Source organism: Semicossyphus pulcher, unplaced genomic scaffold (assembly GCF_022749685.1).
Source record: "Semicossyphus pulcher isolate SPU_LCO1_2020_fin unplaced genomic scaffold, fSemPul1.0.p SCAF_9, whole genome shotgun sequence".
NCBI classification, from domain to species: domain Eukaryota; kingdom Metazoa; phylum Chordata; class Actinopteri; order Labriformes; family Labridae; genus Semicossyphus; species Semicossyphus pulcher.
Genome location: NW_027211770.1, coordinates 7975100 through 8002159, shown reverse-complemented (window position 1 = coordinate 8002159; position 27060 = coordinate 7975100). Strand labels below are relative to the sequence as shown.

Here is a 27060-nt window from a genome sequence, read left to right as displayed (position 1 = left end):
CTATCTATCGCCGAATGAAGTTACACAATGGTGATTGAGCCTATGGCCCACTGATGAAAGCCTTTGCATTTGCAGTATTACAGACGCGTAGTGACGCGTTTTCCATCAGCCAGCAGTGGTTGGTCTGTCAGAGAGGGTAGGCGGAGCTAAGCAGCTGCTTTTCCGGTCTCTGTAAGTGTTGCGAGTAAACTGTAATCTACTATGGCTGAACAAACAAAGAAAAGATGGATGACTACAGATACAACTTCAAAAATAAGTGAAAATCCAAAGAAGAAGAAACAAACTCGACGCTCAGATGAAGGCAAACAGTCTAAAAAGGAAAGCGACCGTCAGCGAGGAAAATCAAGAGTTACAACTGGAGCCAACCGTGGACGTCACACATGCAACACTGTCTGGATATCTGGGAAGCGTGCTCTCGCAATTACCGTTTATCACTATAGGTGCTACCAAAGACAATGAAACTGAGATCTTCAAGATTACAACTTTAAGCAACTTCAAATAGAATATATTGGTTGGTTTTGTGTATAAGTAATTGGTTTACTGCCTCCACTGGCAATGATTCTGTCTATCTATCTTGTAGAGCAGTCACAAAAAAATGATAAAATGATATTGATAAAATTTAACGGAAGAATCTCTGCAGAAGCTCTGCCATTGTTACTCTGGACTAACCACTTCTACTGCACTCAACATCAATACCATTTTCTTTTTTAGTGAAGAAATAGTCCCTATAATCTTTTGCAGTTATGTCTGTTGAAGGGCCTTCTTACCACAAATAACAATTTAACCCATTCAAACAAGATATAATATGTTATTGATGTTTTGAGGTGCTAGCTTGTTGTATTCTGTTACGTTCAGAGAGAGACAGACCAGCCTTTCCCCCCTATTTCCAGTCTCCATGCTAAGCTAAGCTAACCAGCTGCAGGCTGTTGTTTGTATTTAGTGTGAAGACATCAGAAGGGAATTGATCTTTCCATCTAACTCTATAAAAGCATGCTAAAACGAATACTCCAAACATATGATGGCTCATTGAGGCTAATGCTTTTAAACTGTCCACAATAACCGCAAACATGAGCCCTTCTTAACTTTGATTGTTGTTTGTCTGATTGAACCTCTGTGTGGATTTACTTCCTGGTGGTCTGCTCTCTAACATAACTGTGTTTTGGCAATGTTTCTGCAACTTTGTTATCTCCTCCTGCCAAGCTGCTTCTCGGTCAACCCAACCAACAATGTGAATGTAACTAATGATTTGGGCTGAAGGCTTATCAAAACTTTAAACAAAGGCCTTAAAAGCGGAGTAAATATAAACAGTCATCCACCATTTCTGTCTCTGAAAATCAAAGCATGTGTGTGATTTTGTAGGATGAAACAGTCGAAGGCAGTGATGGCTTTGACCACACATGATAGCCAGGTTCAAGACTGGGACCCTTGTCAGGAACACCAACACTTTTCAGCAATCAGTTATCCATCATTCCACATGTTAGTCTCACAGAAAACTACTCCTCGCCCTTAATGGGATAAGCTTAAAGGGCGCTTCAGTGAAGGGCCAAATATTCCATGAAAAACCTCAGCTCTCCAGTTCCCTGAAAGCTTTCTTGGTCAACAAATGAATCCAAGAGAGGGAGAGAGGATGACACTGCCAAAGACACCCACCACTGGCCTCGTTCTAATATCTGTCAAAATATAAATCAATAAAACCTGAAGACAAATGACTCGGCGCTAGATGTTGCAAAGCCAAGCATCCCTGCTCTGAATCCGAATCGCAGCATCTCATATGAATTTCAATGATTCTTTTGTAAACTTTTTAGATATGCATCACCTCGCTTAGTGTGCGTGTCAGGTTATAAATCAGCGGCCCACACTCCTGATTCTGAGCCCAGTGCTGACTTCAGCACTGTCACGCTCAATGGCAACGGGATGAAGGTTATCGAACAGGCCCACGGGCCAGAAAACAATGCAAACTTCCAGTGAGCACCCAATGGCACCATGCATGGCAGAACATCTGTGCAACACATGTCCGCTGCACAAACAAGGAGTGACTTGTGCTCACACACATCAGCAACATCAGAGGGCACACAGGGGAGGCGATCGATTTCTGACCCCTCTAATCCTTCCTCAGCAAGCTCTGCTCCCATGCTCGCTCCTCTCGTTATGCATAACTTCACTTATCCTCTGCAATTTACTTTGAAAACAAGACATTTTGGAGACGGCGCTATCTACAAATTTGAGGCCGTGAACATTCCTACAGAAAAGAAAAGTGAAATCTGATAACTCCAGATTACGCTGTTTAGATTCAGGCTTCCACTGCACAGGGGATGAGATCTGAAATCTTCCTGTGGATTTTAAATGACGGTAATAATTGCTACTGCGCGTATTTGTGTGGCTAAGTGGAGGCCTCTGAATAAAACCACTCTTGAAATAAGGGAGAGAAAGTAAGACCAGTTGGAAATAGCCATTACTGAATGTCAAACCTCAACTTAGACCCCCTGAGAGGTTGTAGAAGTGCTTTATGCTTCAAGTAAGAACCATAGAAACATGTGCTGCTGGAATGACTGAATCTAACCAGCTGCCGCAATTTAGAATGAGGATGATGTGATTCTTGGATACGTCAGAGAAAGAATTTCAATATTTGGCTCAGAGGTGTTAAAATTGTCACATCCATGCCAAGTACTCTCTTAGAGTTCAACTTTCTCTTTAAGAAGACATCATGAGGGTTAGGTAAGATTAGGCTCAAATGTAAAGTCCTCCAGTATGACTTTTTTTTTTTTAAATTTCACATCACAGGAATGTGTTCATGTGGAAATAAAATTATGATCTCAAAAGCTTGCAAGGATGAGTTTTTCAAGCTCTTAATTACCACCACTTCTCACGATGAACGTAGCCCCCCTTTCAGTGCAGCCGGGCGCTGAAGTCTTGTTGAGGTCATCTCATGCACGTTAATGTGACATCCTTGTTTGAGTTCAATGAGAAGGGACGATGGGCTATTAAAACCAATCTAGCAACACATAATATACTACATGTGGTAATACTCCAATCCACAACAGGCAATCACGCTACTATACGAGGTGTCAGGGGAGCAATACATCCTACTGTAACTTTCATACTGTGTGAGTTACATCAATTACCAGCGTGGTGCTGCTCTGACATGGGCTGCATATTGTTCTTGGCACAGAAGCCAAGAGAGAGAAGAGCAGGAGAGTGAGGAAGCCTAATTGTGATGTGCCATAATTTCCCGCTCAGGGCCTCTCACTCAGGATATGGGGGAGGTCAAAGGTGCAACAGACGAGTCCATCAGAGGCAAAGCGTGCTGAAGTCGTCTGTACGGAGTTATTCGCGGTGAGGTGAAAGCAACTTGGTCAGACAGGGGACCTAATCAGATTTCAAAGTAAACACGGTGCCGCCGGCTCCAGAAGGCCGAGTCCAAACATTGTTGCTAATTGCATCTGTCTTCATTTTCCGCAACTCACTGTACAACACCAACGAGAAAGAAGTCTAGATGGAACAGGAACTATGTCGAAATCGCAGAAAGCACCTCAACCTTACCTCAATTTTTAGTCCATAACTGTTCATTTTAGGGATTGCCAGCTCTGATTGCTTCTGTCAGAAATCAAAATATAATGCCTGTGAAGTGTTTCAACTGGAATATTTCTCTTTTTTTCATACAAGGAGAGTGAAATGGAAAATATATATATGCTTGTCCCGTGTGCCATATGTGGGGGCTTCCAGAGCATGGAAACCTACGTAAGCACCAGTCAAGTAGCACAATTTGGGTTTTCAGATGGCTGCAATTGATCTCCACCATTGTGACATTTCTGTACAAGGGAGCAGCTCCAAGTTAAACAGGCGCCTTATGTCAAGAGGCTTTTTTCACCACCACCACATCCAGCTGCATCTCAAAGTTATGGACAGCTTGTTCACAGAGCACTTTTACCATCATGTCCTGAAATCCCAGGAGTCACAGCCGCTCATGGTGTTTATTGCAGGTCACTGTTAGGGCCCTGGCCTTCAGTGGCACCTTGGCAGACAGGGGAAAGCCCTCTACCCCAAAGGACAGTGTAGGATTGTTTTAATGTGGTTTTTTTGGTATTTTATGTTCCAGCAAAAACCCAACCACATATCATCTGACTGCCATGTGCAGACTTGAAAATTACAAGTGCACAGATCGCCAAAGCTAAGCGTAACCCAAACTGTACACAGTGTTGTTATTTGTTATTCCCTCACAGAGAGGATGACATTTTATCAGTCCCTTGTGCACTTGCCCATTATTGATGATGCTAGACTTTTTAACAATATCAGTGTCCTTTATGAAAAAAATATCTCCTTGTTGCCCTTTAAATTAGAACATCGACAAAGTATGCATAACAGCAGGCTATGTGCAACGAGCAGCACTGGATATGACATCAGATCTCTGAAATGTCTCTGTAAGCAAGTTTGTGCTGAGCCCACATCAACAAGTGTGTAATGTGGTAAGTGAGAAATGTGTAAGCAAGCATACACAGGGAGGATGAGATTCACAGAGGCTCCTGAGGGAAATCAGGATAAAATGGTCAATGTGCTTGGAAAGCACATTTCATATTTTCAGAGTAAACTGATAGATTCTAGGCTCAGCCGACTGTCCTACCCAATACTTATAAGGAAATTATATAAAAATGGAAGTGGTGCATGAGAGTGGCATCATCTAGACTGTAAATGTTTGCCTGCAAACCATCACGCTGCATGTTGCTATCTGATGACCAGTGCAACATGCAAGTTAAGGCTGAGAGGGTTTACAGTATAATTATTAACCTTGTGCCTAAGCCAGCCAGATGTTCAATTTGGGTTTGAAAGTCAAATGGCCCGTCAAATCAACGTGAAAGCATTTTATGGACTGAACTACATGATTTGGTTGATTTTATGTGAGCTGTTTAAATGAATCATTATATCTAAGAAAAGATTACAACTTTATACGTATTATTATTAATAATATTATTATTATTATTATTATTATTGTAGTTGTAGTTTTATAATTATTATTTTTTTTTTATCGCTGCCAGGCACGCCCACAGATGACAGGTCGATGACGTAGCTCAGCGTATGTTGTCAAAAGAAAAAAAATGGCGTCGGTGTCAGAAATGTACGATGTCGGATGGGAAGGTAAGACAAAAGATAAAATAGATAAGAGAGAAGTTATCATTTAGACATTCTTTTATATTTCAGGCAAACTATGTTTTCTTTGTGTTTTTCTTGTACAAGAGCAAGCTGAAGTGTCGTCGCTGTCCCAGACTGAAAATTCAAGTCAGCGTGTCAAAGAGTTAGCTGATGCTTGTTAGCATGGTTAGCTAACTCAGCGTAGACATCTGCACAATTCATCCATACAGGCTCAACGTCGGTCATTATAAGTTGGTGCTAAAGTCGCGTTTAATGTAAAAGTGTAAGCGGTGTCTGTCTGGTTTCAGTTATGCACCTATGGCTGTAGCATGTAAGCCAGTCAGACTAAGACAATCATGGCTTCGGCTAACACGTTAGCTGTTAAAGCTACGTCACAATACGTCTGCTGTAGTCCTGCAAAATACATAATTTAATGCTCAAGTAATGTTAGCGACGTTCTCTGCACGTGCGAGTGAACTAATGGCACAAACGTAGTTGTTGGCATATAAATATTATTTACCTGATTATCTGATAATCTGATATATAGCAAATAGCTAAAGCCCTGCCACCTTTTGTTACCAGACAAGATTTAGGAACATCCAACAGAGCTGCATCCACTGATCTTAGGGAACGCCCAGGCACATAAATGTAATTACTGTCAATTTTTGGGTGTCTGATTAGCACCTGTGCCTGAAGCCTCTGCATTATAAGGATGGTAAATTAGTAAACTTAGTTATTGCATCTTACATTGAAGCTTCATTTTAATGCTGAGGTTGTGTATCGCACAGGACTAGACTCGATACATTATGCTCAAAATAGTTTCTATTATAGATAACTGTCCTTAAGCTTGTCCTTGTACATTAACATCCTGTACACTGTAATTGCACATTTACAACTCTAAAGACTGTATGGTACATTAACACCTCTACCTCCCTGTAATGATTGTTTACATCTAAGATACATTAGTTTTATATCTTAGATTGACTAAAGTAGGTTTACTTTTCAAATATATGTTAGTTAATATTTTAGAATTTCTGGATGTTTCTTTAGTCTAGCGCAATGGCCGATGCCGTTATTTAGAGGGCAGGACGGCCTGTGGCCGATATATGAGGCCGATATGTTGTTGCTTATTTTTGCATTTGATAAAATACAACAATTTAATGATAATAACAAATGAGACATTAAATAGCTAAACTTGAATGAACATTTACTGTTGTCTGCATTATGTGCAAGTAGATCTACATTTTGTCTGCAGTACAGTAATTTTAGATAAAAAAATATATAGTAATGTCCACTGGTCATCAAAAAACTAAACTTTATAAAAAAAATAAAATACAATTGTGAATGAAAAATAAAGCTTTAGTGCACTTGAGAGAGAACGAAAATTCATAAACTTACATAAAAAATAAACAACATTATTGTAGTTATTGTTATTGAGTTTGAGTTATTGAGGTGTTTAATGGTGAAGCCTTCTCCTTTAAGAACGGTGGTCTTATGGGAAGTACATATGAGTGTAGACTGTGTAGAGAAAGTACCTGCAGCAGACTCCGTGAAGCGCATGCTTTAAGCCAGCCACACAGACGAGGCTTCCTGTGTATGCAGACATATTTTGTTTAATCGGCCTTGTGAGTGCAGACATTGGTTGAGCCGATTATGTCAAAATGTCATTAATTGGCTGACTGATTAATCGGTCTGCCACTAGTTATTTTTTACTGTTTATTCATTTTCTCCTGTGCTGTATTCACTTTGATAACCTGCTGCTGTAATGCCACAATTTCCCAGTTTGGGATCAATAAAGTACATCTATCCATCTACCCATCTAACTAACTAACTAACTAATGTTTTAACAACTTTGTCCACAGAGATGAGAGACAAGCTGCGTAAATGGAGAGAAGATAACTGCAGAAATAGTGAACAAATTGTGGATGTTGGTGAAGAACTCATCAGTGATCATGCATCTAAACTGGGAGATGACAGTAAGTGTGTCAAGACTATATACATCAGTACATAATGTGAAACCCCCTCACACATGAGTCATCAGTTTGTTTCAAACATTAAAACAGGAGACTGTAAATGCACTGATATAAAGACAATTGTGGCAAACTCACTTGAGCAGGGAGACATACTATATTGCATCATATTAAAGATAAGTGAGTGATGAGTGCAGCCTGCAGGTCTTTTTAAAGTTTTTTTAAACAAGGATCTTCTGCTTTAACCGCTGAATGTCTCTCTGTAGAAACAGTCAGGCTAGTGTAATTGACTGTGGGTTCATCCGTACAACTGTGAGACATGTGATTGATCTAAGTGGGCTATTTTCTTCCAGCTAGATTTTTTTCTTCGTTCTTTTGTGGTATATATTTTTCTTTTGGATACATTTCTGAACAGGATCTGAGGTTTCCTGTGATGTGGAAAACGCAGAAAGACGGGCAGTCACGGCTGGAATGCTCAAAATACAAGATCGAATACATTAAACACGTATTTAGGAGATTTGAAGAGGAAAGGTAAAACACTTAACTCAGAAAATCTTGGAAAAGTATGAAGAGAAACAGGTTAACATTTCATATTATTGGTTTTGTGACCTCAGTAGTTACCAGGCCAATTACTTGCAATAAATAGTACTTGCGATAAATGTCTAAAAAGAACATCCTTGCAAAGATGCGGCTGCCTTTTTTAAGGTTGTTGTTCAACAAAATGATCCCTTGTACTCATGCCCAAAAACCAGCAATCAAGTCGAGGAAGCCTTGTTCTTCCACAAAGCTTAATGGAACCAGATCACCCATTCCCATTTTTGTGATGAGCTGGCCAATCTTCTCTGCCCTGGTAGCATCAAAACAGCACATGCTAACACTAATGTGTGTCTGTGGTTTTCTTCTTGTACTTTATGCCCAAATGTTAATGATCAGCCTAGTTGTTCTATGATGTGCAAGTGTAGAGTTACATTAATTTATTTTACTTTGTTAATATGCTTCCAAACATTCAATTTTATTGAGTGATGTCTGAATGCAAACATTACCCCCTTTTACACTGCCAGTTCAAGGCGGGATTATTAAACCTCTGTTACGTTCTGTCTTCTATGTAAAATGCATGCGGAATAGTGGGGCAAAGCCAGCATCAGAGGTAGTAACTGAGGCGTAACAGCGTCTGTGTAATAAGTGGATCCAGCAGTGCGGAACTCGGCCGTGTGTGTATCTGAAGCACACGCTGTTTGTTTACACCTTGCGCACGTTTTGCTTCCGCAACTCCGGAACGCTGTGTAAAAACACACACTGGGGCGGCTTTACGCAGACGTTGCTTGGTCCAGTGTAAAATGGCAAAGTCTGCATGATGGCGGGGCTTCGTCATGGCGCTGAGGCGGACCCGCAGTGTAAAAAGGGGTATTGAGAATGAGACCACGCGTCTCAATGAGATTACCTGGCTTGATAAAGGCTAAATAAATAAAATAAATAGCCTCAAATTTAACATTATTTGTGACTTTTAAGGTTTATTGTTTTTTCTATATGGATAAATGCTAAATGGACTGCACTTATATAGATAAATGTTAAGTTTTAAATAAAATGTACAGGATCAATTAAGGTTGATCTTTGTAATAGCCTATATAAAAAGCGCTGGTATCACATGTAGTTGTAGTTGAAAAATAAATACAGAATTAATAATGGCATATTAAATTGGCTATTGGGTTAATTAAAGGATGTGTCGCCAAGAGAACTTAAATCTAAACTTACACAGCGTTTGCCTCCACTTTTAAAACACTGAGAGATGTGCAGGCGGAGACGGACACAGCACAGCGCGACCCATCATTTTCCATCTCGGTACTCTGCGAGATGCAGTGCTGATGATTATAATAGCGCTGCGTGGCTTTTGAAGAATTTGAAGCAGCAGTGAGTTTATCTGCATAAAATTATCAACAGTCATTGTTTCCTTTATAACATTACCGTCCCGCTGCATTACCCCATTAAACCCTCACTTTCCCCCCAGTCATTATGATTCATACAGTCCTCGAAAGAGGCGGATAAACACATAGCATGCCATGGTTTTATTGAAACCAGCTCTTAAATTGGCTGTGAAACGAGATGGCAATTATCAAAACAAGAGTTGGAGTCATTAAAGTCAAGGAAAACTACAGGCGTTTGCTTGTTTTGGCATCACACTCCCGTTTTAGGGTGGAGTCTTGTTTTATTATTATTCTCAATTAACAAGGGTTGTTCATTTGGCTGAACATGTCTAGTAAGATTGTCCAAGCTGTCTGTCTAACATGTTGTATAATTCCATTAATTGGTTTCTGCAGCCAGGCTATTAGTCAGTATGTCATAATGTTACAGTAGACTGAATAAAATAAACATTTCATTTCTTTATAGCTAACCAGCAAGTGAAGCATTTTAAAGGAAGGGTTGTCCTTGGTAATGGTAGTGCTGTACATGCTGCCCTCCACACATACAGTATAATGTACCGGGGCTGAACTTTTCAAACCTACTGGAGATTGTTTCATCTTTCTAATAATAGAAAAAAAATGTTTATTGAGATTTACATAGTTAAAAAAGAGACCCCATGTTTTGTAAAATCTTTTTTTTGATCCTCTTGTGACGCATCTTATTTTTTCCATCTTAATAAAATACGAAACATCCCTGAGCCATGTACAGTGAGAGGGAGGAGTGGGTGATTTCCAGCGCAGCTAAATCAGGCGTCTTGCCAGAAGAGTTACAGAGGCCACCAGAGCTGTTCTGTATTGTGATAATTACAGGTTAATAGAAGGAACACAAAAGCAAGCTGTTATAGCAGTCAGTCTGATTTGGACCTCAATACTTATAGAAATTATTATGAGAATTTCTGACCAAAAATTATGTAGAGACAGGACCATGACAGAACATGACGATATGTAGCTGGAGCCTGATGGAGCCTGATGGCGCCTGTCACAGGTGGGATCAATATTTTCATAAAACGCGGCTAGTCTAACTTTAGAAAGGTGTGTGCGATGAATAATTTTACATTGATTAGTCCATGTCTGGCGCAGATTGAAGAGGAGTAAACCTGTTTTAGGATGACCTCCCACAGGTCATCTGTAATCTCTTCACCTAGGTCCTCTTCCCATCTCTTCTTAATATTTTGTGGAGAGTAGGGGTTCAGTGAGGAAATCAAAGTATACAAAGAATATAAAAAATGTTTTAAACATTTTTAAACTCTACCGGCTGTGGCTCAGTGGTGGAGTCGGTCATCTTTCAATCGGAGGTTCGATCCCCAGCTCCCTCAGTCGACATGTCGAAGTGTCCTTGGCCAAGACACTGAACCTCAAATTGCTCCCGGTGGCATAGCCAATGGGTATGATTGTGATGATTGATTGACAGTTGGGCACTTTAGGTAGCAGCCTCTGCCATCAGTTTGTGAATGTGTGTGTGAATGGGTGAATGTGACATGTAGTGTAGACTAGAAAAGCGCTATGTAGCACAGTCCATTTAACCAGGTCTCAACACAACAGGAAGCTCAAAGAGCATCATGGATTAGAAAACAGATCTTGTCTTTACATTTAAAGAGTGTTTTTAACAATGTCAGAAATGTTTATTTTACTAAATAGTAGCTCATTTAAGTATCCGACTTGTGACTCTAATGTTGCAACATGTTTTCCTAGTTAATGTGACATTATTACTGAGAGCGAATTAGTGATTTATGACCAACTCACTCTGGAGAAATGAATAAGATGACTAAAGCCTTTTTAAAGGGTGTTTACTTGAAATGTTCCTAAATTTATGATAATCATACTATTTTGAGTCCCTTTCAATTTTTGTATGTATGTTTTTTTTTAACATGAAACATTATCTTCAATATATTCCATTCAAGAAATAGTGAATGTAGAGTTTGATATTAAATGAATGGGAAGGTTCCTTGAATACATCCCTAAGCTGTTGATTCACATCATGGAAGCTTGTGGAGTAAAAAACACGCTCTGCGGCTGTTGAGGACATGTCAAGTAAAGATCACAAAATCTTTTTTTCGTGTCACACTAGACAGTTAAATGGAAAGGGCGTTAACACAGTCCTCTTTGTCTGTGTCTCTTCTGCCCAGTATGGATTATTTATGAGCAGGTGATGATCGCAGCGCTGGACTGCAGTCGGGATGACTTGGCTCTGGTAAGTTTTTACCGCTCTTCCTCACACACCCAAGAGCTTCAAAAGCCATCATTCACTCTCTCTCTCTCTCTCCCTCTCTCTCTCTCTCTCTCAGCCATTCCCACTTTGCTTCACCTCCTCTGCCAAATGTGAAAATCTGATTTTTATTTGGCCAAATGGTATAACTCTGTCTGTACTTCGGAAAAACAATTTTTGAGACTTGGAATTAGACAGTGTAGCAAACGAGTGGAGGAGCATGCTTGAAGTGTTAGCTGAACTTGGCCTTCACTTATGGAGTTCAACAGCTTTTTTCCCTCAGGGTTTATTTGCCATACTTAAACTTAATTTGATGTTTCTGAGTTCATGTTGCAATATTCATCGCTCTGAAAGTGGTCAAATGTGCAAGGGATGAAAAAAGTCAAGAAATTATGGCAATTGAAAAGGTACATCTTTAATCAGTGGGGAAGAAATGACTCCTTTGGCAAAAAGAATGACTCATTGATTACAGAAAAGGCAGAACTCAGTCATTACAATTAGCTGTCTGTTGGCTATCCTTGCAGCCCAGCTGCCAGACTTAAAAAACAAGAAGTAGAAGGACAAGACTCCAGCTGATGGATCGTTCAAACGATACAGATCACACTGCAGACTTTTCTTATCTCATTCAGAGTAATGCTGAATGTGATTGTAACCATTCCTCACCTCTTTCCTTACTGTGACATTTAACAAATACAATCTCTAGGTGCTTTTCAACAGCAGTAACTAGGAACCTTTTGAGGAACTCTTAACTCTTTCCAAAGGTCCAGGAACTTTCAGGGCGGGGCCTGCAGTGCTGATTGTTTCTGATTGGCCGAGTACTCTCAGGCTTTTATTTCACCTGCCATGTTTAAATGACTGACGCTGTAAGCTCAGTTATCACCGTGCTTCAAGATCGTGTCGGCGATTTGAATCAGCTTTGCTACTAGCGCTTGTCTCATTTCCAGTGTTGATTCAGTGAATCCATTTGCTATGCAATAAAGCATGATCACATTTGTGGGGTCGCACAAATGATGATACCGGCCTGCATTGATTGGCGTCATCTTTTTTGTATGACCTTTATCTTCTTCTTACCGCCACCTACTGGACTGGCGGTGTAGTGCAGCTACTTTAGACCTTTTCCTACTGGTCAACACCCGGCTTTTTTGCTTAGTGGGATAGGCTACAATAGACATTCAAACCCAGGTCAAATGACTCTGCAGTAGACCCGGGTAATTATAAGCTTGTCTCTAATCGGCAATGATGGGAACACAAAACCCGTGTTGACACGCTAATCTCCGCCCCCTTTGCTATGCTCTGTCGGTTACTTCTGTGACTCCTCGTCATCTCAGCTACAAATTCCGCCCGTCTCCGTCCGAGCAGCGCTCGTACATCGTTCCAAATTTGTCGGCGCTGAGTTTGATAAGACTGAATGAGTAATAGATACAATAAAGACCAATCATCGTAACATCTTCACTGTTTACAAACCCTGTCTCCGACCGTCTCTCTGACGGTTTGTGACGTTAGACAGTGACGCAGCAGAAAAGAGAATGAAAGCAGGATACTCCACTGATAATGGGAAAAGATCGGCATCTATAAGCGGGTCTTCCCGGGTCTGAAAAACCCGCATCAACGGGCTAATTTCGGTGGGAAAGGGGTATGTTATTGCTTCTCGATACATCATTGGCCTGATTTGCATAATCTTCCCGGGACTTTAGGCCACTGTAGAAATGCAGACAACAATGGGCCACAGGAACAATTTAATTCCTTGAAGAGAAGTTCCTGGAACTAAAAATTCCTGGTACTTTTGGTTGAAAAGCACCTTCTGTGTAGAGCAGGAGGTAGCAACCTCACAATCCCCTGTTTATGGTAACTATCATGTGTAATTGCCTTAATGACTAACCTACTGTATTAACAGCATACGTTTAAATTAAAGACTGTGGAATTGGTCTTTTAAACTCAGTGTTGTAAGTTTGTTTAGCTGAAACACAGGTAAAATCAGAATCTGTGTGTGAGAGCAAGAATGTATCAAAGTTTAATCACAGCCAACTGTAATTGGTCTCTCTCCTCTGCCCACATCCTTGCAGACCTGTCTACAGGAACTGAGAAAGCAGTTTCCAGATAGCCACAGAGTGAAGCGATTAACGGGCATGAGGTTGGAAGCTTTGGAAAGGTAAGCACTGTGTACCAAAAGCTCCTGAGACAGAGGAGGCAAAAAAAGGGCCGTCCTCACTGTTATGCACTGTGTGTCCTGTGTGGTACTTCGGGAGGCTTTGGGGCAAGAAACTGTTAGCAGATCCTAAGCGTTACAATTGTCTGGGTGTGTATAAGTACAGCTCGTGTGTGGGATTGGTTGTGTTTATGTTAGATCACCCAGCATTCCTTTGGAGAGGACGGGAATGAAGAGAGGAACGGTTCAGGGCTGGGTAGTCCTGTGGCCCCGTAGCCTGAGTTAGGGATTCCCGGGAAGGAAGTGGTTGTATCCCACTGTTATTCTGGGGGTCCCTCAATCTTTTCTGGTTTTTATTCCTCCCTCGTTTCCTTATTCTGATACTCCTCATTACTTTCTGTTTTTTTCTCTTTTTGCCCTCACTATTTTCATGCTTTCTTTTTCGTGGTACAGAGACCAAAACAGAAGTGGGATAATGCCTCAGTGCTGTAAATATTGACATGTCACCACAATGTCAACTATGTTTTCCCACCTCCCTCGGTGATTTGTTTTATTTTTGAATCTGCAGTTCAAGACGAACGGAGCGAGAAAGATAAACATGGAGGATTATAGTCTTCACTAAACCAAAATAAGAGTACTTCAATCTGTTTACTACCTCACTCACATTCCCCACCCGGGTCACCATTACTGGTTTATAGGTTATGTCAGAGTTTATGTGATAATGAGAGTGATTGCTTCAGCACTGTCAGATTAAATAAACGGCACACAGGGATCTAATTGGCAGCAGACAGAGAAACACTTGAATGACACAGCTTCAAACAGCATGGCCCTTCCCCTCTACATACAAACACGCGCACACACACACACGCACACTCACACACTTGGTTCTTAAATAAATAAAGCAAATCAAAGTGGCTCGTGAGTGCTCGCCTGGTGCCATCTGAAATCTCCTAAAGTGTGGCTGAGTAATAAAGTGAATGTGAGGGAAGCAGCAGTGCTGGAAGTGGGGCTTCTCAGTGCTAATGGGAACCAGAGTTGCTTCTGTCTGTAGCAGGCTGTAGGCGGGACATTTTCTGATCACTGAGCCTTTGGCTGCTGAAACGTCAGTGGTGCAGATTGCCCCTAATAGAAAAAGTTCTGAAATCATTCTTCAGCGCCTGATTTGACATGACAAGTGAAGTGCACATGCCTCGTATTCCCAGATTTCTTTACCGGATGATTTGATATTTACAGCTCATAAATTTCCCCTTTTAAACAGAATCATGTGGGCACCGGCAGTTTGAGGCGCGCCGGCTGGATATTGTTGCTTATCAGGTTCATATGTCTGTATTGTGGTGTTATGTGTGAGCCAAGAGACAGACAACTGAACCAACATTTTAGCTGCGGATCTGGACAGATGTGAAAGTAGCAATTTAATTTTGTTTAAAGGTGAATCAAACTGGATACAATCAAATGAAAACACAATCTTCAAAATAGTGGGCTTTGTTTGTATTGATTTCATGACTCATTGTGAAGTGATTTAAGCCTCTCACAATGTCTGCTGTTTGACCAGTAACCTTGACTAAAAGGAGTGTTTATTTCTTCCCTCAGATCACCACTGATTTCTGTACAGCCTCACTGTAATCACAGGAACCTGCCACTCTGTATACACAAACTTGATTACCTTTTTACTCTGATTTCCCCACCACCTAATTTCACCCGACTGGTACGGTTAAAAAACAAATTTGTATTCTCTTCTCTCTCTTTGAAGGTACGACGACGCCAACAAGCACTATGATGCCATTCTCCAGGACGACCCCACCAATACGGTAAGAGCGAGGAGCAGGGAAAGAAGGGGAAAACCCCTCTGCTTAGTGGACTGCTTTCCTTCACTTTGTGGTCTCAGCGTTTTGGAGGGCTTTAAATCTGCTGAGGCACTTTGGTGTTAGCAGTGTGAGTTTGCTCAGTTAAACTCCCCTTGGCCTCTCTGACCTCAACCACAGTGCTGATCAGCCTATCACCCACTCTACTGAAAGGAGGGGAAGGGGCCGCGTCGGTTGGGGATGATTCATGGGCTTACTCAGTGGCAGACATGTTTGGTGGAAGTAAAGCGTAAATAAAGGTCTGGCCTTTGAAGAAGGTAATTTAGTGGACCTTTCAGACCCCCACCCTCAGTGAACAGAGCTGAGCTCCTGTCCCACCTTCTCCACTGCTGTCTATTGACTTCAGGTGCAAACACTGCTGTGTGCTTCACTGTTAATACAGAACAGCCCTAAATAATCGTTCTCTGGAGCTCTCCGCTATCTTCTCTTTTCAAGTCACTGTTCATCAGTGCAAAATGAATTGCAGAAGCAAGTCTAGCCCGTGTTCTGCCAAACCTACACCACCATCCCAAAACATCATGTACCTGCTGTTAATTGTTTCCATAAGGACATGCAACCATTTAAGAAAATAAATCTTTAAAAGAGGTTTCAAAAGAAACCATGACCTTATTTATTTTGGCTGTTCCCTTCACCCCTCACCCCAAAGATGTTCAACAAGTTTCCTGTGCCGAGCAAACATATGGATTGTTTTAGATGTACTAAATATTTTGTCTCAGTGCTACAAACACAGAGCAGACATTTGTGCTTTGGATGCCATGCGAAGATTCTTCACACTGTTGTTTATCTGCTTTAAACAAGCAGAAGCCTTCCTAAAACAAAGATGGCCTTTGATGAGGGAATCTTCTTGCTCTTACTGGGACATAGAAGAAAAGCCTCCTCGTCTTTATCTAACCATGCTAGCCTCACAGCCTGTCTCGCTCCCATCTTCACTTTGTTAACAACATCTGTGTTTATTTGACACTTTTCTTAAGGTGGGTCTTTGCAAGTGAGTCTTTAAAACAAGGGTTCAGCACTGTTTTAATCCACAGCTTTCCTTAGTTATATTTTATTTAGAACCCAACTAGGGCTGGGTATCGATAAGGATTTCTCAATTTGATCCGATTCCGATTCACAAGGTCCCGATCAGATTTCCGATCAGATTCGATATCGATTTGGTTAGGGGTATTTCAGTTACAGTATCAATGCACCTCTAACCTGATGCATTACTAATTGACCCCAAAGAAGTTACATTATGTACTTTTTATTAAACATGACCAACACACAGCAGTCAACACAATATTAACAATTTTATGAATACCATATGAAATACCAAATAGGCTTCAAACATGTAAACATCTAATACCTCAGGGAAACATGAATCGCTTAGATTGTCTCACTAAGCATTTGTGCAATTTGCATTAGAAAATAAAAAAGGCTCTGACTTGCCTTTTGAAGCAATAAATCAGGATTTGTGGTATCTCCACAATATTTCACCTCTGTTTTGCACAGCTTACATACCGCTCGCTTTATCCAGCTCTTGTGTGTCTTCATGTGCTTTTAAATTTGGCGGTGCCTTCGGTGGAGCAGCGCCTTCCATCTTTGTTTTAATTAAACGAACTGGGGTTCAACAAAGTCCGAGATTTGGCCACGAGATCTCATAGGGCGAAGAACAAAACCATGCGAGACTAAGAGGTATGGACAAAGGCATATTTTTAGAGAGCGATATCAGGATTTATAGTCGAAATATCGATTTTTTTTTTTTAAACCCAGCCCTAAACCCAACCAATAGTGGTACTTAGAAAATGCATGATGGCTCCATTTCAAATCACCCAAAGCATTGTTTTCTGCATTATAGATTCTTAAAAAGAAGTTCTCATATCAGCTCTTATTGGAAATATCTTTCTATATTGGCCATATAATATCGTTTAACCAATATATGGCTCAGGCTTTTATTTAAATTAAAGCACAAAATACTTCTGTTTAAGACCAGGGTTAGTCTGAATGCTGCCTAAAAGTGCACAAAAGTACAGCTAGATTTTTTATTTTTTTTCTTTAGATTTTGTCCACTGAGTATAGATACTATTAAAATGCTGATGCAGCCTAAAACAAATGCTTCAGAAAAAAACAAGTGAAGAATTGCCAATCAAGTTGATTAGAATTCCTCAGTCTAGCGGCATAAGCATCTCTGGCAACTCTAAAACATATCAACAGCAAAAACATGTGTGTTCGTCTTCTGTCCGTATTTATGCAGAAGGCTTGATTCATGCTACGTCTGATGAGGAAATAACAGTGGGATGATTACAGTGAATATTCTAAGAAGACTGAGTCCCAGTCTCGCTGTCCAACACAAAATTAAAGTAAAGCCACAAATCGGGTTATGTTCTTGCTGCACTGTTATTTTCATAAACAAAACGGGTGTTTCTTCAGAAAGTTTATGTTATAATAATTTGTTTAATCTACAACAAATTTTTTCATCCGCTGTTTGGACAAAGGGAGTTTCAGTGAATCCCAGGGCACCTCCCCTACATGGCACAAATCTTCTGGGGATTCCAGGGACACCCTCGGAAAGGGAATGGTCAGTTTCCTGGTCTCTGCATGCTGGATTCTGCCACCCTACCAGCCTAAGCTGTCAGTCAAACCCGGGGCCAGGAACGGAACAAAAAAAAGACAAATAGGTCGTCTGTGCCTTGTATTTTAACCTTAAACCCTTTTCCCACAATCCTTGTCCTGAGTGAGTTGGGTGTAGCTGCGGAGCTTGGAGCGATGACATCATTCAGGTCACCTGTCTTGGATTGAGAGCTATCCCCTACATGCTCTCCAGTATGCTCTTAAGAATCAGGCAGGGGATGGGCTTAGAAATGGCGGAAAATTGGCGACCACAAGGAAGACTTGCAAGGCATCCCAGCATGCGAAGCAGAGATTGGAAACTGAGCTGTTGTAATTACAGGCTGTGGAATAGATGTGGTACCCATTAACCAAAATTGTTGAATCAACAAAAATTGCTCAAGGTTTTTTTTTTTTGCCATGGCGGTGTCCAAAAAATGTTTCAAACTCTTAGCCCTTCCATTGCTTGCTATGTTCCAATACCTACAGCAATGATCTGGCAAAATTCTTGTCTGCGTGCATGAAGGCATTTTTTTCCACCTTTATATTTCTTCATACGTCTCATTAAGATTGTGACATGCTCACAACACTTCCATAAAGAGATTTACCAATCTGTTTTCATTTCAGCATCGAGTTGACTCAGTAATAATAGAGTCCAACACTCTCATTTCACCCTAATTGTTCAATATTAAAAGCTAGTATTTCCTAAATATGCCACTGGGGTCACATAGACAACCCATGAGGTCGACCCACAATCATTAGCAATTACAGATTGATTGTGTGACAGGTTATATTTGTGTGGGTCAATTAATCGGAAACTTAAAGCCCCAGTTCAGATTGTTTTGCCCACATAAAAGTGAAGAACTGTTACCAAATGAAACCTCTTAATAACTGCCCGTTAGCAAATTTAGTTTCATAACTGATGATTACTGAAGATATTTATGAAAACTAACCCTGAATCATAAAACATAAATATTTGTTAAGACTTTCTCTTCCCTTCTCTCCTTTCTGCTCCGCTCAGTTTTAAGCATATATGTACAGTGTGCCAGGTATGCCACCCTTGTTTTGATGTTTCCTTTTATAAAGGAAGGTTGCGGTAGGTCGTAGAGCCAAGGGTGATGTAAATAATCCAGTCCTCACTCCTGAGGTCTCCTCAGAGTGCTAATTAAAAAAGAATCACGACAACAGACGGATCAGACGCACTGCCAGCTTTTTCTGGATCATTAGTTAGAGAAAGGAGGAGAGAGAGGAGTGGTTTGGAATTGCTTCTTGTTTAATAAAGTGCTGTGTGACTCTCCGGGCTACCAACTTCCATATGTTCCTTTGAGCCCCAAGTGTTCTTTATCGAGGAGAGGGGAAAAAAGCTGGGAGAGAAGAGAGGTGGGTGTGGTGATGGCGGGAGCGCACAAGTGCAAAAATCTACAGTCACCATCACTGAATTGTTTGTTACATTTTTCTGCTTTTCTTATATTGTACAGAATGAGGAAAGATCCCACACGCCTTGTTATTTAGTCTGATGCGAGTTTAAATTCCTAAATCTTACATAGCATTAAAGTTAAAATCTTGAAGATCTCAGTTTCTTTCTCTTTGGCGGCACCAATGGCGATAAACAGGAATTGAGGGAGCACACTTCCCAGATATCCAGACACTGTTACATGTGTGACGTCCACGCTTGGCTCCTGTTACTCTTGATTTTCCTCGCTGAAGGTCACTTTCGTTTGTAGATTGTTTCCCATCTGAGAGTCGAATTTGTTTCTTTTTCTTTGGATTTTCACTTATTTTTGAAGTTGTATCTGTAGTCATCCATCTTTTCTTTGTTTGTTCAGCCATAGTAGATTACTGTTTACTCGCAGCACTTGCAGAGAACGGAAAAGTAGCTGCTTAGCTCCGCCCTACCCTCTCTGGCAGACCAACCACTGCTGGGTGATGGAAAACGCGTCACTAACTGGGCGCTGCTTGGGATTTTTTTCCACGAAATTCGCACCAGACAGCCATTCTGTAATACTTCAAATGCAAAGGCTTTCATCAGTGGGCCATAGGCTCAATCATCGTTGTGTTACCTCATTCAGCGACATTTATTTAAATGAAAAACTTTGAGATTATTACTGTATGTTCTGTTGAAAAGGAGTGGATGCAAGCAGAGTGATCTTTTTTCCATCAAAGGGCATAAAAGAGGGAATAATAGGTTGACCTTTCAATGCTCCTTTTTGCCTGATAACTTCAGAAGGTATTACGTTGGCGGTTAACCACCCTATTACTAAAAACACACACTTCTAGAGGTGTAACAGTGTGTTTGGTAGACATTCTGGCTGTTTATGTTAGAATATTGAAAGATGTTGTCCTGTTGCCTTTTTTCCTCTGGGAGGCTAAAATATTGCATGTCAGGCTGCAGAGGCTCTGCAGGTCCCTGTCCCAGCTTGATGGATAAGTGGATTTCTTGTGATGGCAGTGTCAGAGGAGGCCCCGATTTACAGCCCCTTAGACATGAGTCATACACAGCTTCCAATGGCTTTGGTTAGGAGTGCAGGAGAGGAAGCCCCACTCAATCAAGTGCCAGTCCATAAATAAAATAGGCTGTGGCAGAGCAATGCACTTCTAATGGAGCGGCAGCCGCCTGTTAAGGTTTTCACTTACTACCATAAAGAGGAGGAGGGCTGGTGGGAGTAAAACATTTGGAAAAGTTGGAGAGGCAGGAGTTATACTTTGTAATTCAGATTGATGAGAGTCTAATCCACCTTAAGGTCACTTCAACATCAAAACGAAGCGCAAAGCAGTTTTCAGCTGATGTAAGTTGGGCTGGTGCAGTGCTAAATGCGTGACTTGCCGGCAGGAAGACAGGCGTTGGGGTTTGGGGGAGTGTGCCATTTTCCCCACTTGGTTATGACTCACCACTTTATCATAGCCACTGAGCTCATTCCAGCTTCCAAACATTGAGTCATTATGTGTGTGTCCATCTCCTGTTGTCCACTAACCATCTCCAATTATGTCTTGGTAGGCTTAGTTTCATTTATATGTCCCAGTAATGATACAAATTAACTTGAGGAAGTCAAATTCAGTGTCCACAGGGCCTTTAGTCCTTTTATTTGATTGGTTTTGGTGTAATGAATTAAAGTGCTGATTCATCTTATCGGAATGATTCAAAGTGAAGCTGTGTTTGTGGTGCGCTGAAAGTACACTCATGTACACATTTTACCTCACAACTCTTACACCTCTCACCCTTCTTCAGACGAACATTCGAGGAGCTGAGTTCCTAATCCTGTTTACTCTCTGCTTCACAGGCTGCGAGGAAGCGCAAGATTTCTATCCTGAAGGCCCAGGGGAAGAGCGCTGAAGCCATCCGGGAGCTCAATGAATATCTGGAGCAGTGAGTTTTTCTACGACAGGGGGAGTAGGTCAGACGCCTGCTCTGTCCTCCCCTGGCTTTTATTTTAATTAAAAACTGAGTTTGCTTTCAATTGAGCTGGCTGATCTTCTGCGTCGAATGCCAGCAAACTCTTTCTCCTTCCTTTGTAGTTGGATGACTGTCTTTATTGTTATTGCAACACATAATACTTAGATTTTTACTTGTTGATGTTACAGATGCATTTCCTGCTTTAAAAACACTAAGAGGATTTAATGTTTTTTTCCTACAGGTTTGTGGGGGACCAGGAAGCATGGCATGAGTTGTCAGAGCTCTATATCAATGAACACGAGTAAGTATATTTTTAGAATTTAAATGAATTTATGATCTTAGTGTTTGATGGGTTAAGGGCTGTTTTAGAATAGGCTAGGCTAAGTCTCAAGTATGATTTACAGTTTCATTTTCTTTTTTTTTTTTTTTTTTTTTAAAGATTATTTTCTTGGCTTTTTGCCTTTATTCGATAGGAAAGCTGAAGAGAGACAGGAAATGTGGGGAGTAGAGCGTGGGGGCTGACATGCACAAATGATCGGCAGACCGGGAGTCGAACCTGCGATCAGTGCGACGAGGACTGTAGCCTCTGTATATGGGGCGCCTGCTCTACCGACTGAGCTAAACCAGCGCCCCCAGTTTCATTTTCTGATGGAATAAAAGATACACACTACACAAGACATATTCTTGGTTGTGGGTATGCTGTGACCCAACTTTACAATAACTAATTCAGCTAATTCACCAGCTTAATTTTACACAGTAAGAAGATAAAACGTGTGTTTACCACCTGAAGAGAATGTTTGTGGTATAACTGCTTTTGAATAAGTTACTTTAGTGTCAACACAGCCATTAAAAACAGACGTTAGTCATAGAAAATGTATAAAAACAGTAATTTGTGTTCGGTAAGGCAGCCATGTCTCGAGATGTACTGTACAATCTGGAAGTCTCAGTCTGTTTTTCAGGGTAAAAAAAAAAAAAGTTTTTTTATAGATATATTAATAAAAATATGTATACAAGTTATTTCAACACCATTTCAAATTATTTTTATTTAAAACACAACTTACAGCCTACTATCTGTTTTCGCCACGTCGAGTTGCAATTCTGCTAGCATCGGTGCTGTAGCTAGTGATAGCTGGCAGCCTATGGTAACGTTGATTGTTGTGAGGGTGGGGGCTGCAATGGCGATCATGACTGTGCATGTCCGTGGCGAAGCGTTGGCAACAATCAAGTTAGTTTCCTCACTTAAAACGGGGAGGAAAACACAAAACTGCACTGCAGCATGTTGTAAACAGGAGACGTTGTAGCAGCTTGGACCTGGAAACAGTTTAATGCAGAGATGTAACGTCACCACTTAACAACCAGATAGCGCCATCATCTGGGTAAAATACCGTAACACAATAACATACCTCTCTCTGCATTTTATATGGTTACATGGTATATTGGTCGTACCGGTATATAGGACCCAGCCCACTTTTTACATCAGACTGATGGCTCAGACTGATGGCTTGATCTCCAGAGGGCCGTTGGATGGCCACAATGGAAGGCGGTGAGATGCCTAACTCGGCCAGGGGCCTGAATGGAGCCCTGTCCATGTTTGTCACATAAGAGTTGTTTAATAGGATTTCAGTCTTAAGCCCTCTCTCCTACATATGAGAGCAGAAAGACTCGCTGGCCTCCCACTGATATCTCAGTCGCCAAGGAGAATCACCAGACAGGCATGAGCAGTGTTAGAAAAAAATAATATTGTTTGTGTCACCTTGTATCCCTCCTTAATTGTCTGGGGCTCAGGAGTTAGTGAAGCAGTGTCTGCAGTTGAACGATGGGTTTTAGATGTGTGTGTGTGTGTGTGTGTGTGTGTGTGTGTGTGTGTGCGTGTGTGCATGTGGGCACTCTGGCTCTGAGGCTGCTTGGTTGCTCTGGTACAAGGGCAGTGGCAGCAGGAATGTGTGGCACGGTGAGAAGGCTACTTATTGGATATTTCGTGCTTTTGTCTGAGAGGCTTTATTGCTGTAGTAGCTAGAGGAAATCCAGGGGTGAGCGGATTATCTCCCAGCTTATCCCAACACTTCTAATATCAGACCATTCACTCCCACAGCCCCTTATCTACAGGCGTGTCAATTTCTTTTCTTTGTTTTCTTTATTTTGGGTTACAAACTCCCTGTTTCCCCTCCTCCTCCTCTTCCGGATAGCCAGGCATTATCGGCACTCTTTTCCAGAGAGGATGGAGCAAGGGGGGCAGAGAAAGAGAGAGAGAGAGCACTTGCTGTGAAATTCCCAGGAGAAGGTGGTGGCACTGCACCACCACCCCCCACCCGCCAGAGAAAACAGAGGGTGATGGAGAAGCAAGGAAGAGAAATAAACTCTCCTCCCCTCACTGCACAACACCCTGCGAGCTAAAAATACACAAAGCAGTTTGTCTCTGCAGCAGGCTTCAGTGTTAACACATTAAAAACGTAATTAATAGCCTCTGAGTTGACACTGTTAAAACAATCCACAGCTAGTGGTGTTAGACAGGAGATTATTTTGCCTGTTTGCAAGTATTGCACAGAGCCTCCGAAGGAATCTGCTGTTGGCTTTCACTCTGAGCCAGCTTATGAGACTGTTGAACAAAATTGGACTGGTCATCCTGAATTACAGGATAAATACTTATAATTTTTTCAAACATATTTTGCACAGTCTGAATCAATTTTTTTTCGTATACACAGTCGGAATGTGGTATTAAAATGGGAGAAAGCCACTGCTGATGGTTTTACTAAGTTCCAAAAGAAACAATTCTTACAGTCTCGCGCATAATCGTGTCTACAGCTTTACTCGAGCGCTGCGGTGAAGAGTCAGCTCAGGAACTGAGATGCTCTCTCACAGAAACGGGAGCAGCTCTGTGATGGTGGGGTTAGGCTGGTTAGAGGAAGAGCAGAAAAGGTAAACGCCTGGCTTCAGTACAAGATTCTGGACGATGGCTGATGGAGCAGGCTCTGTTGCAGGCCACGGCCACTGCATGCGCACATCTGAAAGTCTTTATACAGAGGAAGTGGTAATTGTAACCAGCCCCCCAACCTTCCAAGCCCTCTGATCTCCCCCTCAACTCAGCCCCTTTCCCCTGTTTATTTCTCTCGCTCTGTCTCCCCCTCCCCCTCCCATGCTGTTAATCTTTCAGCTAGTTATTATAGAAAACTTTGAATAGACTGATCTCCATGTTGCGGCAGGAAATATTTATTTATTTCAGGAACAATGCTCATTAATCAACATCACTGTAAGTGTGCCAGTGTTAGCCAAAAGGCTGTTTTTCAACTGCTGTCCGTTGAAAGTTGGCCATTAAAACAAAACAAAACATAAAAAATAAAATGCACAACATATAAAAACACAGAACAGGAAAAGACAAATCAGAACTGCTAAACAGGCTAAAGAAGCTTGGGAGAGTAAGGTAAAGTAACCTGAACACACACTGAATTACAACTTTTCGTTTATTTGTTGTTGTTAATTATATTAATCAGATAAATCTAAAAGAAAGCAATACTATTATTATTATAATTGTTATTATTAATGTTATTAGTATTTTATTGAAATGTTCTTTGTATAGATTTTTAATTACATGATGCTTTGGCAATATTGTAACAATTACATTCATGCCAATAAAGCTTTGTGAATTGAGTTAAAACATTGTGAGGCATGCACAGTAGGACATATAAGCAACAGTAAATACAAGACAATGTTAAGCAGACAAGCAGCACAAGCATTGAAAACCTGACACATAAGATCACATTACAGAAGACATGGCAAAAGCAGACAAGCAGCATGACTTAAGACTAGACAACATAAAATCACATTACATTACACAAGACAGGCAAGAACATAGAGCGAGAGCAGACAGGGCAAACATGCAGTGGCTGAATGCCTTTTCCTACTGGTCAAACACCCGACTTTTTTGCTTCATGGGAAAGGTTACAATCAGCATTCAGACCCGGGTCAAGTGACTCTGCAGTAGACCCGGGTAATTATTGCCTTGGCTCCGATCGGCATTGATAAAAACACAAAACCCGGGTAGACACGCTAATCTCCTAGCCCTCTCCGGTACGATGTTAAGCTACATCGGTAACTTCTGCGACTCCTTGTCATCTTAGCTACAAATTCCGCCCGTCTCCGTCCGAGCAGCACGCGAACATTGTTCCAAATTTGTCAGCGCCGAGTTTGATACATAGACTGAATGAGTAATAGATACAATGAAGACCTAGCCACTGTAACATCTTCACTGTTTGCTAACGGTTTGTGACGTCAGTGACGCAGCAGAAAAGAGACCGAAAAGCTTATACTCCACTGGCAATGGGAAAAGTGATCGGCATCTATAAGCGGGTATAAGCTAATTTCTGTAGGAAAGGGGTTTAAGTATGGAGGCAGATCTGGTTGTTTTTTAGCCAGATTTTAATATTATGTACAAAAGAACGTTACTCACTAACTGACTCACTGTGGCGTATGTTTAATGGGAGGATGTTCCATAACTGGGATGCTGTCTGGCCGAAAGATGTTTTTCTCCTTGGGACAGCTATGTCTCGTCCTACTCTTGATGGAGTTAATCTCTCACCAACAGTTTTTTGGGAGATGAATGTGGTAAATGGAGGAGGTGCTAAATCATTGTCGTGAGAATCTTGAATATTAAGCCTAAGATTTTCCCAGCAGAGGAGACCATATCTAGGGAGTATATTGCAGTGGTGGTAGCTTTTAGGTTTATTGTCCAGGACCTTGAGAGCTTGTTTACGCACTGATTGTTCAGGCTGTACTATTCGGATGGTTTGCTTCCAGCAGAAACTCTAAGTTGTAGCAATTCTTTGTTTTGTACTTTAGAAGCCTGTTTATGCAAGCCGTGCTCTGTTACTTTGTTAACTTTAAAAAGGTTTGGACTCTGCTGATGGAGAGTTAGTGTAACCCAGTTTTCTGTTGGTAGACTTCTGCGTGTCCCTTTGCTAGGTGTACAGATGTTTTATGGTTTTGTGTTCAATGATACACTGTATCTTAGCTCTTCTTGGCCGGGGGCTGTAAAGGGGAAACTGTGTATTAGAAATGGAGTGGCAGCAGATTAGTGTGAGGTCAACAGCTCAGCAGTCTGCTGCTGAGAAGTGATCTCATCTGAGTATAGACACAGTGTGCCAGCTCTTACTGTAGTGCTGACCTCAGGAAGGTAGTTAACTACACATTAAAGGCTGAAAAAACACACAGACGGACAAGATTGATCCCCTGTGTCCCCAAAGGAGGGAAAATAACCACAGGAGATAGGCTTCTACCTTTGCCAGCTGCCTGGGCTGAGTAACCTTTACTGTAAGCTTGTAAATATACTTTATATCGTGTGATGAATCTCTACAGATCTCTGTAAACAGCATGTAATTGCATGAAAACTGACCCGTATCCCGTGGAGTTTTCAATTAAAATTTATACCTGTAGATTTATTGGCCGTGGAGGTTGAGCTTCACAGTTGAGCAGGCTGAAGGATGGCACAAACACAGCTGTATCAATCTGCTTACTGTTTTCTTTGTCGTTTCCACAGCTATGGAAAAGCTGCGTTTTGTCTGGAGGAGCTGATGATGACCAATCCTCACAATCACTTGTACTGTGAGCAGTACGCTGAGGTAGGTACCCGCCTGGATGTCCGTCATCATGCATGGGGGCAAACTGTGGAACAAATGTTAGCTCTCTGTGAATGGTGCCTCTCTGTAAGGTGGAGAGACACCGACACACCAAACGTCACTGGGAATACAGGCTCATGAAAGGAGATGTGTTTACATAGGGTTGTCATGTACTGCTTATTCAGATGTCGTGCTGTCATTGCTTGAGCTG

General features: G+C 41.4%; 1 protein-coding gene across 1 annotated transcript in view; it reads left to right on the top strand.

Annotated features, from left to right (window-relative positions):
* The first annotated feature begins 5089 nt into the window (after positions 1–5089).
* Positions 5090–27060, top strand: part of emc2 (ER membrane protein complex subunit 2) — a 31833-nt gene continuing 9862 nt past the window's right edge. The window contains exons 1-8 of the mRNA XM_069655996.1: positions 5090–5130; positions 6987–7100; positions 11179–11243; positions 13322–13407; positions 15155–15212; positions 21128–21213; positions 21482–21541; positions 26771–26852. Of these exons, the coding sequence (XP_069512097.1) occupies positions 5091–5130; positions 6987–7100; positions 11179–11243; positions 13322–13407; positions 15155–15212; positions 21128–21213; positions 21482–21541; positions 26771–26852 (591 nt within the window). The 5' untranslated portion in view covers position 5090. The remainder of the gene's footprint in view (positions 5131–6986; positions 7101–11178; positions 11244–13321; positions 13408–15154; positions 15213–21127; positions 21214–21481; positions 21542–26770; positions 26853–27060) is intronic.